The following is a 17,965-nucleotide window of genomic DNA, read 5'->3' as shown; positions in this document are numbered from 1 at the left end:
AAGATTCCTCAGAAATTGAAACCTTTTCAGGTGCACGTATGAGAAAGCAAAACAGACGTGCACAATTCACTTGATTATTTTTTTTCCTAAGAGAGGTTACCACATGAAAAACTGCCACCTCTTGCACCTGAAAGCCATTGGCCAAATTCATCCTAAGTGTAATTTAATTGATTGCGGTACACAGCAGTTCAATCAACTGTAATAAAGTTAATTGAATCTCTCCTAAGAAATGTGACTTAAACCAAATGATTCAAAATAGTAACAGGTACTGATTAATGGAGACAATTATTTTTAATAGGAATGGCTCCAAGTAATTGAGTGAAATTTAAATGATCTGTATAAGGTGGTCTCATGAGGACAGTAGTTACTTACTTTCAGCAGCTTTCAGATTAGGTATAGGCATGCAAAATGCAAAATTTTAGATTAAAATGCTAGTTTAACATGGTTCCACCTTTTAAACCATGACATGGGTGAGAGAGAAACAACAGCCTTTGACTCTGCTGCTTTTCTTATACTGTATTCTTTAAACTTTGACCCCGAACACAACCATTGAGTTGTATACAGCAGCAATGCTGTTGTTTGTGTTACTTGGCAGTGTTTTTAACGGGAAAAAATAAGAAGTTATTGAGAAACCATTTTGATATATTATTCCATTGCTTATTTTTTCTAGTAAGGCAGGATTCTTATTGACCGCCCTTAATTAAAGTAAGCTGGGGATAAGGGAATTTCCATTAAAATATTCAGTTGTGTTTTCTCGTTACGCTGTCTTTGTTTGCATACAAAGAATGTACGTGGTCACTTGAGCAAAATTCACAGCTTGATTCTTGTGGCAAAAGATCAGGGCTCTTACAGTTTTTAACCAAGGTTGGGATCTAAGATTTTGTTGCTGAATATAAGTGTAAATAACTCTCTCGGCTACTCAAAAATGTCTATGCTCCAGGTCAACAGCATTGAGAAAAGGAGTAGTGCAGGCATTCACCACCTCCATCTAGGAGGTTATTAGAAGCAAATGAGTTACGCGTTTCTCTTGAGAGAGGTCAGACGCTGACATGGGTGCGATGTAGGTTAGGTGAAATACAGGATAGCATATGACCATCTTTATAAGCTAGTGTGACTGAAGTTAGACACAGTAAAAATAAAATAAAAAAGCTGGCTTTGAAGTGCTGGACAGCTGTTGTGCTGCATTTGGGTTTTAGACTCTTTGTCATAATAGATTATTAAAATGCTTGTTCAGCTGAGACAGGACGTTACTCCCACCTGATCTGTTAGTAGAATGCATGGAGAGGAGGGGGAAAATAGCCCTTTAGGCTATTGGCAGTTTGGCACAGGAAAAAAGGATTGGTATAAAGTAGTCACACATAGGACAGAAATTAGGAAAAAAGGGTCCTTTTCAGAGCGTCTGGGCTTACCAGGAGTAACAGGGACAAGAAATCTAAGAAGTTCCAAGATGGAGCTTGGCTAAATGTTAAGAAACAAATTATGAGATGCAGTTGCCATGGCAACAAAGGAGACTGGAGTTTATGATCTGAGATGGCTCTTCATTCCAATGCTTCTATCAGAAATAGATGTTCCTGAGCGCAGCTGAGGATTTACAGTACTGGTGCTACCCAAGGGGATGAAGAGATGCAGGCTAAAGCCTTCCTCAACAGCATGGCTCAGCTATCTCTAGGCAGAGACCAGATTCATGCTGCGGCTCAGAAGATGACAGTTTTGCCGCTGCTAAATCTGTTGAAGGAAAATTCTGCTGCCTGGCTGGAGCAGCTCTGCAGATCCTGGGTTTCACCAGGGACACTGCGCTTCAGCCTGTCCTACTGCCCTTGCCGGGAGCAAGCACCAGGCAGTACACCTTGCCTTGCCGTGGGAGCTGCAAGGGAAAAGGCACGATATTCCCCCACATGCAGACAGGGGGGAGGGGGGTGACAGGATGAAGTATAAAACTGCAAGACGTGATATGTCCACAGGGTGTTTTCCTTTAGATATCTTATATCTTATTTGTTTATCATAATATTTGAGATTATGCAAAGAAATTTGTACTGCAGCAATGCTACTGATGATTTTGATACCTTTCCTGTAATTCATATGTGCCTCTCTTTCTGACAGGCTGTAAGTAATTTCTTATGATACATTTTCTTTTGACGAAACCCCACAATCACAGAATTGCTGAGGTAGGAAGTCACCTCTGGAGATCACCCAGTACAATTCCCCGCTCACCAGCTTCGTCTTCTTTACAGCTTCCCATGCATTAAGGCCACCAATCCAGGCAAATCTATGAGCGAGCGGATTACTATTAAAATTTTACTAATGCAAGATTTCACCTAGAGTCCCCACGTGCTTGTATCCCTGGTTCTGCGAAGCGTCATTTTGAGGGTTTCGGGGGGGTTTTAATAGTGCCTTTTAGGTCAACAGAGCGCGTGAAATCTCTGAAGCATGTTTTACACTAAGTTAGATTAAATGGGATATGGTCAAATACTAATAACAATCAGAGATGGTTTGTGTTGGAGATCAGAATGTAAACTAACTTCCTATTTGTATTAGTAAACTTTAAGGAATTTTTCAGAGACTCTTCAAGGCCTGTTTCAGGACCTGTTCAAAGAAATGACTTAGTTGAGGCCCAGTGGACTGAGGCCATCTGGTTTTGTTTCTTGAAGCCTCTATGTTATGATGGGAATAATTGGGTTTACAGAGACAAATTCATAAATTAATTTCCATTCTGGGACTTATTTATATATTAGATTAAAATGGAAGGTAATAATATAAGACACAGATTAAACTCATATGCCAGCTTTTCGAGACAATGAATCTTGAAATCATTTGTGGTTTTATTATTTATAAGTACATAAAGTATCATATAAGTCCAAAACATGTTTTGGATTTGAACCTTTTTGACTTGCCTCCTCATTTGGATCTCCAAACTCTATCAGCAAATGTATTCATTCAGTCCTTTCCTGTAAGACTCAGGGAAAAGTACGAAAAGAATTTGTTAAAATGTGCCTTGCCCAGAAGCCCTTCTAGGTGGACTGTGCATCTTGTTGATGATGCTGGATTACAATACTGACAACGGAAGGCAAGCAGTGGTAAAAGCATTCAGCATCCGGTATGAATCTAGGGTGTTTAACATAAAGCAAATTATGGGATATTTGACACTAAATATACTTGTAGAGTGCAAATTTGGGACATGGCCTAAGTTTGTGTTAAAGAGTGTTTCAGCCCATCACAAACAGTTTAGGGCCAGCACGACCATAGACACCACGACCGGTTGATTTTGAGTGAATAAAACACTTTGGATAGGCGGATATAAGGAGCGAATGAACAACTTCCCAAAGATTGTCTAGGTCACTGTGTCTTTCTTCATCTCACATTTTAGTCTACAGAGCACGAGTACTTCACAGATGGGAAATTCATACTGGTTTGTGACACGCTCAGTGTTCTGCGCACAACTGGGTAGTTACTTGAAACGCAAAAGTATAATCTGAGCCCACAAAATTACTTGGGTGCTATGTATTTTGCTGGTACAAATTGTAATTGGGTTAGCGTGTGCTAAGGATTTACAAAAAAGGATGGATTTTTAAGAAGTGTGTAGGCAGGGGGTTGTAAGCGTGTGTAACAGGTTTGGGGTTTTGTGGTTTTCTCTAGGAGTTCAATGGATAGGAAGAGCTTCTGAAACGCTTATTTTGACAGAATTTATTCACCATTGCACCAACGCAGTGGTCATTCTGAGCAGAATGATTGATTGAGTTTTGTCTACTTAATTACTATTGAAAATTATTGACTACATTTTCCACTGAGAGAATGTTTAGGTAATGGAAGGATTAGGATGATGCATTGAAGAAATTAAGATTTTTCTTTTATTAATAGAACAAACTCTGCAAAGGTCTCTTTCTCTGGTAGTGTTTTTTCTTTTGCACCTTCCTACGAGAAGGCTGCTCTGGTGAATATGTTCCAGCTCATGCATCTGCTATCCTACAATGTGCAGATTATTTTATTTTATTTTGGTTTATTTTATTTTATTTTGTTTTATTTTATTTTATATTATTTTATTTTATTTATCTTTCAACCCATTGCCTAGTTATACATTTCAGAAAAAAATGCTTTTATATAGCCTGTCCCAGTATCTATAAAATTTACTCAAGCATTTCTAGGGCTCTCATTAATGCACTCTTTTCAAAAAAATCCACATTTTAAAATAAGAGCATTTGTTCTTTCCTGTCCTAAATCTGCCCGTGTAAGTAAACTAAATGCATGTATTAACACAGTGAAGAGTCTGTTTGCAATCAAATATTGCCTGGTGTTGGGGTGCAGCAAAAGAATGGAGACCTGCCCAACTGTAGCTTCTGTGGGTAATAAGTACTATAAAGTATAATACTCTCTTTCATTTTCTTTAAGATATGGAATTACATGTTTATTGGGGGGGCGCGGAGGGGTAAGTTTAATCTTCAGGAAACAAATTTGAAGTTAATTCTATCTCTAACCTTGCTCGTAGAGTAAACGCCAGCTGCCCTGCAGGCAGTGATCGTTTAGTGGTGTGTGAATATAATTATACGTGAAACAACCAGTTTCCAATTTTCTATACCTCTCAGCAGCATCTGGGTGGCTACACTGATTTACACCTTGCTGTAGTCCTCTCTCTTACTGTGTCATATTTAGGCTTTTTGCTGCCTTTGAGATTACCTAGAATGTCTTTGGGGGGGGGGGGAACCAAACCAAAAAAAGACCAGGAGAGAAGATACCTGCTTCCTCTCCTTTGTGCTCTTAGCAATCATCTCGCATCAAATACTGCTTCCGCCTTCCTTCTTTGCTCCTAGCTTCGTGCCTTCTCTTACGGTACCCTTTCCAGCTCGAGTACAGCTCTTGCAATCACCCATCAAATTACTTAACTGCCTTCCATTCATATTCCCTGTAAAACGATTTCTGCCACATCCTGTCCTTTTCTAAATTTCTTCCGTTTCATAAGTCTGTTGTCATTCTCAGACCTGTGCGCTTGTCTCTGATGTTATCAGGATGATAATGTTGCCTGAGCAAGAACATCTTTTTCTTTGTAAAGTTTGGGAGAAAAGTATTGGTGTCATGGGAGTTCACGTATCGTCTTTGGTATGGCGGGCTCCTTCATGTAGGAAATATTTCACACGGAAGAAAAATTTATTACCTGGTTAATATTTTTCTCTTGGAGAGCACATCATTATTTATTCTTCAATAAAGTTTCATAATTTTAATTGGGTTTTGTGGGGTTTAGATGCTGCTATGTATAAATGCTCAGTAAGATCAAATCAGAGTGGTAGAGGGGGATATTAAAGACAGTGAGATTTATGACTGTCAGTTCTCTGTCACTGGTTTACTCCGTACGTTTGAACCATCTCTTGAGCGAATGGCCACTCTCAGGAAAAGCCTCAGAACTTAATATTCTTGAAATTCATGCTTTATTATAATTTGATTAAAACTGGGCAGTGAATTTGAAATTACAGTGCATTGCACACTACTAGAAAATTACTTTATCTGGGAAAATTGCCTACTATGTTTTTTCTTATTTCTGTCTCCAGCTTGCTCTTAAGTCGTAATTTTCCTGTCTTGTAACATTGTACTGCTCTTAAAAAACCCATGTACATTGATTATACAAGGTGGAAAAAGTATCGAGACATATAGTTGAAAAATCTTGATATTCACAAAAGTCTCCTTCCTTTTAAACACTTCAAGAACATTTCATACATACCCAAAAAGTATGTTCAACTTGAGATAGCTCAAGCTTCCAGTTCAGGCTATTTTTTTAAAACATCGTATCTATGAGATTGTATTATTTTGTAAATTGTTTCTCAAATTCTCTCAAAGTGCTCAAAGTAACTTCCATCCCACTGCCCAGTTTTGACCAAATTATAATAAAGCATGAATTTCAAGAATCTTAAGGTCTGAGGCTTTTCCTGAGAGTCAGGAATGAACAGAGGAGAGTTACTGAAATTGTTGGCTGTCCCAAGGAACAGGTTTCCTGGCATTTGGCTTGTTGGATAACCAGTTGCCATTGATGCAGCATGTATCTATTTCTATACTCTAAATTTTCACCTATTTATGAAGGGCATGGGAATGAAAGTTCTGTGCAGGAAAGTTTTGGCTTCAAATCTCCTATCAATATTTTTATTTTTGCAATATAAATCTTTTTGGTACCAGCTTTTGTAACCATGCCTTTTCAACAAAGCTGCTATAAACAGTCATTTACAGGTTCTGTTTCTGAGACAGCTTTAAAAAATGTGTCGTATATATTTGCTCTTGCTCTAAATGTTAAATATCATCACACATAACGATGCGAACAGATGGTATGCTGCATAAGCTGTTTATCATTTTACCCATTTATCACTTTACACTAGTGAAGTGTACATGTGTTTGATTAATACTAACTTTTGATTTATTTGAGGGTCTCTATTTTTTGACAGCGTTAGGGTATATATTCTAATCCATAGTGGCTTCCAACCTTAAAATTTAATTCCAGTAAAGACAGAGTGGATGCATTCTGTAGTTCTTAATTGCATGAACTTTTTCACTGTGCAAAAGAATTACCTGGTTGAGATTTTAATACTGGAAGGAATTTGGAAATAAATGGAAAACTCTGCTAAAATGTTTCAGACGGATTAAATTTAGATGCCATTGGTCCAGCTAAATAAATATCGTATCTTGGAATTAAATAGCAGATGCTAAGAAGGTGTAAAATAAAACAAAACAGCAACAGTCCTATTCAAATTGATATTCCTTTATATCCTCCACCTACAGAATAGAGAACTTCGGTTTTGCCTGCTCCACAGGTCTGGATGTTCAGCATGTGTTACACCTACGTCACTGTATGTGAAACTCAAAAAGCATCTCAAGCTTATAGGCAGAGCACACGGATCATCCTTTGAGACTCCTGACTGCAGCATTGTATCAAAAATATGGTTTACTAAGTTGTTATTTCATTATAATGCATTTTGTCTCAGCTAAAGCCTGAAAAAAGGCAGGATTTTCCTTTGACACCACGGATGGAAAAACGATTTCAAGTTGGAGTGGATCTGGTTGTGCTTGTTGTTCTGCTAAATGGCAATAATATTTAATGAGAGATTTTGCTCTAAACTGTAAGTTCTTTGGAGTGTGAGATGCCCAGCCTGTCAGAATGAGTAGAGGAGGCTACAAACACTTACTTTGAAAATGACTGTTCATTTTGGAAAGCACTGAGTGATCTCAGCGAAATATAACTGAGTCAGTTGAATTTTGGATAGAGATCAAATTCCCAGCATGTATTCTGGCAGCATCTCTTCCTCACTGCTTCCATTCCTCAGTATTTCTTACGTTCAGATAGCACATGAAGCACTTCAGTCTTATATGCAGCTATCATTCAGATTTCCGATAACTTTCAGTGACTTCTTATAGATTGGATCAATAAATAAATTACTTTTATCCATGCTTATTTACAGTTTTTATGCGTATGCTTTCTTCTATGTCTATTAATTAATATTATGGAAAGGTGTATACAGCAAAAATGATGATGTAGCGCTAGGAATTACCCAGAGAGTATACATTTTGAGGTCTAATGTTGCAGTGCAGTTTAAAGTTTAATTGGCATCACCATAATAGCTGGTCAGGGCTTCGTACTGTTAACTCCTCTTTTTCCACGAAGCCTCTTTTGGACTGCTGTGGCCCTGTTGCCTTTGCTTCCAGGACATCAGATCAGATGCTGGGAAATGAGGCGAGTGCATATAATAAAAGAATGTCTCTTGAATGTGAGAATTTACTTCAGGAGGATGATCTGAAAAAAAAAAAAAAGCTTCTTAATATCTCACTGGTTACATTAGAGAGCACGAAATGCATGGAAACGTTTGTGGGTAATGCAGGCATGAAAAATTACTATCATTTAAGAAAATATTTTTAGTGTATGAAATGCAGAGTTGCAGCACACTAATTGTTGGAAATAAAATACATAAAGGGAAAGATTCGGTTCAACTCATTAACTTTTTTTTTTTTAAACTGGTAATTATAAGGAAATTAGTTGCATATTTCATGAAGAGCTAGCTTTGTTTTCCTGTTATCATGTCAGCTATATACTGTTTCTTGAATACGTATTTTTATTAAAAGACAGTAATTAGAAATTCTATATCTTGATGTTCTTTTCTGTTTTGAAAACCGAAATAACAGAAGTTTTCTGCATTTTGATCTAAAAGACTATTTTCTGTCTTTGCAGGTTAATAATGAGAACGTAGTGAAAGTTGGCCACAGGCAGGTGGTGAACATGATTCGACAAGGGGGCAATCACCTCGTTCTTAAGGTCGTCACAGTAACCAGGAATCTTGATCCAGATGACACAGCTAGAAAGAAAGGTACATTTTTCTCTTTTCTAGTGGAGGCCTTTTGGTCTTGCTCCACAGAAACCAGAGTGTGGATGCAAAATTACTGTTTTGTAAATGCTGATTTACAGGTTTCGCTTTTAAAATTTGAAATACTCTTATTTAATTTGGAGTAATTTAATTCTATTGACTTATGCATTAATATGTGACAAAAAAGGTAATATTCTCTTGTCATGCTTGCCATGAAATTTCATCTTTATGGATCTTTATACATTTGTATGTTTGAAGATCTTGTAGTAAAATTTCTTGCAGCAGTGAGAGAGAAAAAGCACAAAGAACAGATTATCTTTTATTAATTAATTCCAAGTGTACTTGAGATGAGGTTAGTTTGACTCCTATTGAAATCATTGAGAACTTACAATTTTGCAAAGCGCATGTTTTAGAAAGGAGTTCTGCAAGACTAAGAAACGTAAGCAATATGTTTAGACTGAAGTACTGTTAGAAGAAAAGTACATTTTAATGGGAAAATTCCTCTAGATGAATTTAAAGTAGAGGAATAGCTGGGATTTTCCAGCCAGGCAAAATCCCTCCTCTTCCCATAAGCAGAAGAGATGCACAGCTTCTTTTTCTGCCACTTGGTGCTAGCAAGAAAACAGCTACTCCAAGAGAAGTTAGTACCATCGTGTACCACAGAGACTTTGGGAAAGAATTGTCTGGGTACAAATAGGAAAAGAGGGGTTTTTTCCAGTTTAAAAGCCTAAGGATTTTTTTATATTAATTTTAATGGAGATTATGGGTTAACCTTTATCGTAAGATTGGGCTATTTCCTTAAAAATGTCAACGTGTTTCCCACCCACCTACCCAAAAAACCACCAGCAAAACTTCATAAAAAAAAGAAAAAAAAGAATAAGAGAAAAAAAAGAATTTTGCACTATTTCCTTTACCTTAGATACCCCTGAGTTTGCTCACGTAAAAGCTACTCTGGGAAGTCATTAAGCCCTCATAATTACCATTAAGCAGAAAAGATTGCTGCTGCTAACTAGTGTTCACTACAGCAGCAGCACATTTTTGAAAATTCCTGGTCCTCCCACCAGTTTCTTGAATTGTCGCTCCCAGCCGCCTGGCTCTTCAACATGAGAGCGGGCGAGAAGCTGGCACCCGAGGGCTCCCTCTTGGTCCATGACTAAAACTTTCTGTCTACACTGTGAGTGTTCTTGACATCTAGTGCTTTTAAAAAAAAAATACAGCACCTTGCGGGGGGGGAAGGCTATATTTAAGTAAATAATGTCTAAGCATGCTCCTGCATTATTTTTCACTTGGTAGAATTACTATTCACACGTTTTAAACAAACCTTTCACCTCTGCCTTTTGGGATGTGTCATATTGGCCTTAAATAGAAATGCTGTTGTATACAACCCAAAAGGAAGTTGCTTCTGTAAAAACAAACCCAGTTCTTTGTCATCTTTCCAGACCCTTCTGCTGATAATGTGTCGTTTGCCAAAAACTTTCACTTTTGAATCTTGTCCCTTTTTAATGCCAGTCGGTAGCCTTTCCTGTTACCTGGCAGTTGCCGATGTACCTTAGGAATTCTGTGGAAGGATTTTCTTGCCATCATCTGGCACCGAACCTGAGCTATATTTTTGCTTTCTTGTGGCACACTGTCATTCAAGCCTCTGTAAGAAGATGATGGAGCTCAACAGGGAAAGAATGACGCTGACACAGTGGACATAGGTGATACGGGAAGAACGTTCTCTACTTCTTTCCTCCATCGCTCTTTCTCGCCCTCAAACTACTTTGCCACCTTTTGTCAAAATGGTGTAGCCTGATGTACAGTATTGACCAAAAGGCTGAAGAATCCTTAATTTTTCATGGTGTCCTGGAACCGTTTCTGTTTACTGGAAATCTCCAACTGTCCTGCCAACGTTGGCCTAATCTTTTCTGATGTTACGGTCCTTTCTGACCACCAGAAACATTGGTTACCAGGACACTAAAACACCTGCTGGATTTTGGTTTCTGCACTAGATGATTACCTTGATATTTTCAGATCTTATTTCTTCGGAGAATCACCTATTTTCCCTAGTCTCACCGTAACTATTAAGACAAATTTGAATCTTTTTTTCTTGTATTTCTCAGATTTAACATTTTCTTCAAAGATGAAATTAATCTGGCAGAGATTGGCTGGTCTCCAGGAGATTTTTAGCTATATACATTTCTTAGAAGGAGGGGCACAACTGCTGTGAGGCACTTTCTCTAGAAAGTCTTTTTCCTGCTGAAAAATAGACGTGCACAGTTATTTAGCTTTAAATGTTTCTATGTATCCTGTTACATAAAAGCTTGCTGATGTGTCAAACAACCTACGCTAGAAGTAGAAACGGTATAGAAATTCAGTACATGAAAAGCATCTCAGGGTTTTTCCTCTGCATGTATGTATTTATTATTACCTTATTTAATGTAGCATATTCTTTTAAATAAATACAAAATTTTGTATGTGAATGTCGTGTTTGAGAGATGTGTATTTACTTAGACTGTATATCCTTCTGTTTAATGCAAAGCCCCACCACCTCCTAAGCGAGCTCCAACCACTGCACTGACCTTGCGGTCTAAGTCAATGACCTCAGAGCTTGAAGAGCTTGGTAAGAAAGTGTTTTTTGACAAGCATGCTGGCATAATAGAAATGTAAAAATATATATATATATATATGTGTGTGTGTATATATGTTAAATTGACTAAAAGGAACTGCACTGTGTACAGTATATAGAACAGAAAAGGTTTTAAGAATGCTGCATCTCTGGAGAATTCAAATATGCATGATTTGCATGAGTAGTTTTTGTTTAAAATCGTGCCTTTACTGCTATGCAAGAGAATGTTGATACATTTTATGCATCATCAAAGTCTGGCACACCTACTAAAAAGTAATGCCGTATCATATTTTGTTAGCTTTGCTTTCTAAATTTTCAGTTCATCTAATATTGTTTTATTTTAAATTTCTGTGGCCTCTCATTAGTGGATAAAGGTAAGCTGCCAGAAGCTGTTGTTAAAAAGCTGACAGTGTTAAAGCAGCTTCAACTTCAACTTGTTTTCGTTAGACTCTGATCTGAAAAAGTGCATATTATGATATCACTTTGACTTCTGTGCATGATATAAACTTAATTCTTCTCACTATTGGTAATAAAAAAGTATTGAGCATTCAGGTTTTTATTTGCTAATTTAAAGAAATGTGATTATAGATTCCTTTGCTTGATCATCCACATTCTAGTTGTGCATAATTCTTTGGGAATTTTGATTTATTTTCTAGAAGTGAGAAAGGTAATAGTTCTTTTCTTCCTGGTCTTAATCTGTTAGGTCATTAAAAAGTAGAGTTTCTGCAACTAAACTAATAAATATGGTATGAAGGTACCATATATAGAAAGAGGAAAGCCCACTGCATATTTATATCTGCCTATTACACTAGAACAGTGTGTTTGGCAAGTGGGTATAAAAACAAACTACATCCCTTACTGCAGATTAATAAAGTCTATCATATAAACAACCCATTTTTCCATGTAATACTACATTGATGTAAATACCTTTTATAATCTTTTTTTTTTTTTCTTTTTTTTTTTTTTTCTGGCATGGACTCTATGAAGGCCAACTGGAAGGAATCAAAGCCTTGTGGCCACTTTTTTTTCCCTGGAAGTCAATGTTTTCTGGGGCAGATGGACCCCATCCATCCTTTAGTGAGTCGAGTCACTTAGCTTCAGTGGGAGTTCTTACCAGCAAAGAGGAGTTACTGTCTTCTCTATGGTATAACAACCAAACGAAGACCAAAATGAAACAGTCTGGTTATTTAGCTCTAACGGACCTCAGAAAATTTGACTTTTCTGTGCCAGGAAGTTTAGGAGCCTGACTAAAGGCTTCAACACTTTGTGAATGCTCCATAATTTTTCTTGCAGGATTAAAATGTAAAATATTACTTCTGGAGCCACTTTTTGGGGTTGGGTGTTTTATTTGTTTTCCTTTCATGGAGCGCTAAGAGGTTGTACAACTTGACTGGCTTATCAACAAACTTTCCCAAGGGGACAGAAATACTTAGGCACCGTTTCCTCTCCCCTTCATTTTCCCCTTCTGCAAATCACTTTCAAACTGAGGGTATTCTTCTATTTCTCTTACTTTTCAGTCTTACATAGTAGATACTGTTCTTAAAGCAGAGAGAAGCCGCACTCTTTTCTAGGGGAAAATAGCTTATTGATAGTAAAGTCACCTCTGCTATGAAGACCATCACATTTTAGCTTTCTCACCCCCCTATTCAGGTTATAGTACTTGATCTGCCACTTGTTCTCATCGGCTGGCAGAAACCACTGCAACTCTTGGGATTAGCAGCCATGGGACATCCTTGAATCTTTAAACACAGTTCCCATCCATATCTTTTATCCAGATGGGGCAAATATTACAGTGGCAAGACTTTTCTATTCTGAAGAATAGTCCTGAAGCATGTTCCAGAAGCGTATGTCCCTAATAAAGCTGTAGTAGTACTACAGCATGGCAGAAATCTGTCTTCTTCCTAAACGAGACTGTAAATACCAGTTCCGTGATACTCTGAACATTTGCCACCCTAGCAAACAATACGACTGCTGTTATAAATAACATCTGTGGTCTACCTGTTTTAATATTTGTCCTGTAAAAGGGCTGTTATCAGAAGGAACAAGAATGCTTAAATTGCACAACAAATGAACAAGCTTCCAAAGCAAAAATGTTCTCACTATCATCAGTTAAAAGTTGTCTTCTGACATAAAACACAGATTGTATGTCTGTATTTATATATAATTTATATATCTTTATATGTATATGTGTATATATTGGACATCTGTATGAACTATGAGAACACCCACATTTTATATCCATTAAACTATCTAATGAATAAGCCTTTGTTTTGTAACATACATCTGCAAACTAAATAGGAAGTATGCAGAGATGAACACTGTGGCTGTTCTCATCAATATATATGTGTAATCTTTTTTTCTGAACTGAGGAAGCTCATGGTCTCAATAATGTCTCGTGGCAAAGAATTCCACAGGCTAATTATGTGCTGTGTACAAATGTATTTCCTTTTTATTGGTTTTAAATGTGATGCCTTTAATTTTATTGAATGTCCCTTGTTATGTAATAGAAGAAAAAGATAAATAGAAATTCCCCATTTGTTTTCCCTTAGAGCATATATTTTTATAATTTCTCCTAGCTAAGCTAAACAATATCATTTTTTAAAATAATTTATACATCTTGCAGTCTTTACAGTCACTTCCTTTGCCTGGCTCTGAACTCTACTTCTGGTTTTATTGACATGTTTTTAGCTACTCTGTTCTCCGTAATACTGAGCAGACCGTCGCAGTTGTTCTCTTTCCAATGAGTTAACCCAAACTATGGCAGATAACGTGTGCTTATGATTCCTTTCTGCTTCAATCTGCAAAGATTTGAAAATGCCCTATTACCGTAGTTTAAAAACCCTGGTATCAATAAGTTGCCCCAATTACTGTTTTTAAAAAGGAATTTAGGAAAAAAAAAAAAAAAAGAAAAAAAAAATTGGATGTGTATCCCTAATGTCTGCAGGGGAGCAATTTCTTAGAGTTAAGGTAGAAACCCCGATAAGCTGTGCTTTTGCCAAGCTGTTTATCTGCTGTGGTTCGATAGATACGTGCGTAGTAGAGGCGAGCAGGGAGAGGCTAACTTCTCAGGTGGAAGGAAAATGTTTATGCTCAAAATGACAGGCAAGGATTTAGAATATAAAAATTACCTTCAGAATTGATTCACAGTTGATTCCCTTTCTGTTTCCAAGCTTCAGTACGGAAGAAGAAGGGTAAGGGGAAGCATTTTGTCTCTTGTTTAACCTGTTTCTCACCTTTCCATAGTGAAGGATAATAACATAATGTAAATGTTGGCATATGGTCCAGTTTATTTTATGGTGTCAAATACACATTAATTATTGTATATGTTTTTTAGTTATTTAGTTAATAAATTGCAAACACACTAAGAACTCAAACAGAAGACTACATTTGAAAATATTCCCCACATTTCTTCCTTTTGTCTCCTTTCCTTCATCTTGCCTTTTTTTTCCTTCTTTGTACCCAACTCTTTTCCAAACCCTTCCATATCATCTCCTCACAGTTACTGTGCTAACTGGCAGCCCCAGAGAATGTGTGGCCAGTAACATATCCGCAGTGTAGTCCTCCGTTAGTGATTTCACGTGTCTTTTTAATGGCCAAACGTTACTCCCATAACCACACTGTCTCTGTCTCAGGAAATAGGGATCTTGCACACAACACTTGAACTTTTGACCTGGAGAAATGCTGCTCTGCACAATTTTAAGTTTTCAATAGAACATCTTCCACGCTGTCCCGTATGCATGGAGTGCCCTCCCTGAACTGATTCATGAGGCCACTACCTTCTCCTTGAAATCTCTCCTAAAGACCTACCTCCCCTGTGATCCCCATTGAGCAATCATCTAAGTAATGATGGCTAGGCAGAGGGGCAGGTAGCAACAGTGGTGCTATTTTAATAGTTTTTATAAATGTAACTGTATATATATGTATACAAAGTTTGTTTGTGTTTAGCTGTATTTCTCCATACTCCTGTATGTCATTTTGCTTGATAGACTGTAAGCTCTCCGGAGCAGGGACTGTGTCATTTACACGTTTTCATGACGTCTGGCCCAAGGAAGAGTCTCAAACTCCCTGAGCCCCTGGGTGAGAGCTGGTGAAACACTCTACGCCCTCCTCTTCGCCAAAGTTCAGTGTCACGGAAAGAAAGCTAGGCTGTAGGCAGTGTCTTCTCTCAACAGGGAAGCTTTGGCTTTTTAACATTAAACAGGACAGAATTGGTTTATTTTCCACTCTTTATTTTTCTGCTCTTTCCTGACCTCCTCTCAGGTCGCTAACAGCTAGTGATATTTTCCATTCTCCGTTCAGAGAATATGACAGCATAAACCCCATTGCTACCGGTATTTTTCCAAAAACTCTGGTTTGGCAGGATACAAAAAAAACTTTACGTTGTTATTGTAGAGTCTTCTGTCAACCAAAAATTCAGTTTTCTGGGTCATAGGTGAGGGAGGCATTACGATGGAAATCACGGCTTTTGTGGTTCCGTTTGGTTATCTTGGTTGTCTTTTGAGAGGGGTTCTGGTTCATTGGGAGGATAGGAGAAGGGAAGGACAGAGGCTGTATTTTTTCTGTTCAGGATAGAAGATAGGACGTTTGTATCTAAAGAGATAGGTAATAAAATCTTTAGGTTCACAGCAGTATGGCACGGGCAGTATTATCATTTTACTGCAGTTACATAGCAAGAATTACTAAAATGTGAACTGTACTTCATCGGTGCCACTGACTTTCTGCTTACAGTAATTGCCTGACTCAGGGAGATAGCATCCGACTTCAGAATGTACGTTTGGAGGGGACATGCTTTCAATTGTAAAATCACTTTCTGGATTTTGCGGGATATCGGGGAGGGGGAAGATACCTTCTTTTTTTCTTTTGTGACTTGTAGGTTTTCAAGAATTGTTGAATGAGTAAGTTATGGCAACACGTAAACTAACAGTAAGTTGTAGCAGCAATTTTTTTGGAGACAGTACTTAAAATATAATGTGTAGTTAGCCCATTAATACTGTAGAATAACCAAAATATTCATGCAGCAAATTAAAATGAAGATTTGAAAATACTCCAAAAATGAAACGTTAAAAGAAAAATTATGAAACTTCCAATGCAATTTTTGATCATAATTTCCATCATCACTACAGAAAATAGGTATCATTAGAGTTTTGAAATTAATATTTTAAAATAATAAATTTAACTCTGTTCATAAAAAGGTTATGTGGCTCATGAAAAGCTTGTTTTTAAAAGGTTTTTCCTTCGGTTTTTGTTTCTACTTGTTTATCGACTACTTCTTGTGGGTGGAGAACTTTAAAATGATATGATACTTAAGGAACACATCCATAAACTAAAACCTGTAAATGCCTAGATACATGACTTGAAAGTTTCATGCTCCTAAGCTTTTTTTACTGCCAGGAAATGGGTTTGATTTAGTGAGTAATTTGGGATTTTCAGTGAAAGCTAAAGTGGACAGTGTTTCATTTGAAAAACCTAATATAAAAATCCTCTAAGAGAAAGTATAAAATTAAGAATAGAGCAGGCTAAACTTTCATAGTGAAGTGGGAATGACCAGATAAATAATTCTTCTGCATTAATAAGTATTACTTTGACAGTGTCACACAAGTGTCAGTTGTGAGCTAGGGGAGTGGTTTGTTTGTTCTTAGATTTGATATGGTAATCAATATAAAATAACCCCTTGATATGTCTTGATACTGATCTTTGGGTTTTGATGCGGGCTATAGTACCAAATACAAATGTAGGATTTTCCTCCTTTGAATAGTTTAGATGCTAGTACCACCTCTCAGATACAGAATAACTGTGATATCCTCAACACGGGATATTGTTACCTGGCATCAAGTCTTAGCAGCATTTGAATAGAAAAATATCAGTTGATGGCATTCAAAGAAATATTATTAGCTCTGTCTGCAATAAGCATTCACACTTCATCCCATTCCTGTTGTCCATTGTTTCAAAGGTGGCACATTCCAATGGCATCTGAAACAATGAAATTGCAGAGCAAATACATATAAATGAATGCCAAACAGCGGATTACCTTACAGTGTTATGTTATGTTTGAAGAAACCACTCACAAAGACATCTGGGTTCAAAAATAATTTTTTATTTCACTGTGATGGAGTTGATGACGGAGATTTGTCTGCAGGAAATAATGGAAATACCATCAAAGCAACTTTTACAGCACTCACAATGCCGGCTCCTTTGATAGTTTCCAGCATCAACAGTGCTTCTATGTAGGAAGAAGGTTTTCTGATCTTCACCGGACTTTGTATTTTAGAAGATGAGAGCAAAAGACATCAGGCTTAATGAAGAATTCTTGAAGGGTATCCTTGTAAGTAATTGATTTGCATTACATATTTGAAATTCTAATGAAATAGCAATATAATAATAAGGTTGTCATCAGACTGTCATTTTTCACAAGCATAAAGCAGTGATTCTGGGTGAAATCTGTGAAGTATATGTGTGAAAAAATATGGGTCCCATCTTTTTGTTGATGTGGCAAGGTTACAGGTGTTACGACTTGTAGTCTGACTTGTGGGGAGTCCACAGCAGTATAAGAAGGTAGAGGACTGGGACCGTGCCTACGACATATGTGATTTTAAAACACTTTGTAAGAGAAAATTATCAAAAGTTGGCACGTCTCAAGGAGAACAATGCTAACCCTATGGTTTCCACTGGAAAATTAAAAAAAAAAATAGGTACCTAGCTGGCTCTGTGCATCAGATTTGTGCAAAGAAACTTTTGGCACAGAATCTTACATTAACAGGTAATTCTCAGTTCTGAACAGTTCTTCAAACCAGGGTTTATGTTGCTTGAGGTGGGCAGCTTTAACTAAAGTTTAGAAAACACTGGGAATCCTGAGCAGAGGTGAATTGCGTCTCTGTGGGTGTTCTCCTCATTTGCACTACTATTATTTTGAATTTATCAGCTTACACTTGAGTATGTAGCGCCCTTTCGTGATACTTGTTTTTCTTTACTACAGGCCAGTAATTGAAAAGGTTTTTAAAACCTTTCTGCATCAGTCAAACAAGACAGTGGTATA

At 37.3% G+C, this 17,965-nt stretch overlaps 1 protein-coding gene across 5 annotated transcripts in view; it reads left to right on the top strand.

The window, feature by feature from the left end:
• Nucleotides 1–17,965, top strand: part of SHANK2 (SH3 and multiple ankyrin repeat domains 2) — a 320,878-nt gene that overhangs the window by 269,159 nt on the left and 33,754 nt on the right. For 3 of the 5 annotated variants that reach the window (XM_075755400.1, XM_075755404.1, XM_075755402.1), the window contains 3 exons: nucleotides 8,192–8,327; nucleotides 10,846–10,926; nucleotides 14,103–14,123. In XM_075755400.1, the coding sequence (XP_075611515.1) occupies nucleotides 8,192–8,327; nucleotides 10,846–10,926; nucleotides 14,103–14,123 (238 nt within the window). The remainder of the gene's footprint in view (nucleotides 1–8,191; nucleotides 8,328–10,845; nucleotides 10,927–14,102; nucleotides 14,124–17,965) is intronic. The other 2 variants (XM_075755401.1, XM_075755403.1) reach the window with 1 other exon arrangement.

The sequence above is a fragment of the Balearica regulorum genome, chromosome 5 (assembly GCF_011004875.1).
Source record: "Balearica regulorum gibbericeps isolate bBalReg1 chromosome 5, bBalReg1.pri, whole genome shotgun sequence".
Taxonomy (NCBI): Eukaryota; Metazoa; Chordata; class Aves; order Gruiformes; family Gruidae; genus Balearica; species Balearica regulorum.
The sequence above is the reverse complement of the archived record's forward strand: the minus strand, read 5'-3'. Positions and strand labels throughout refer to the sequence as shown.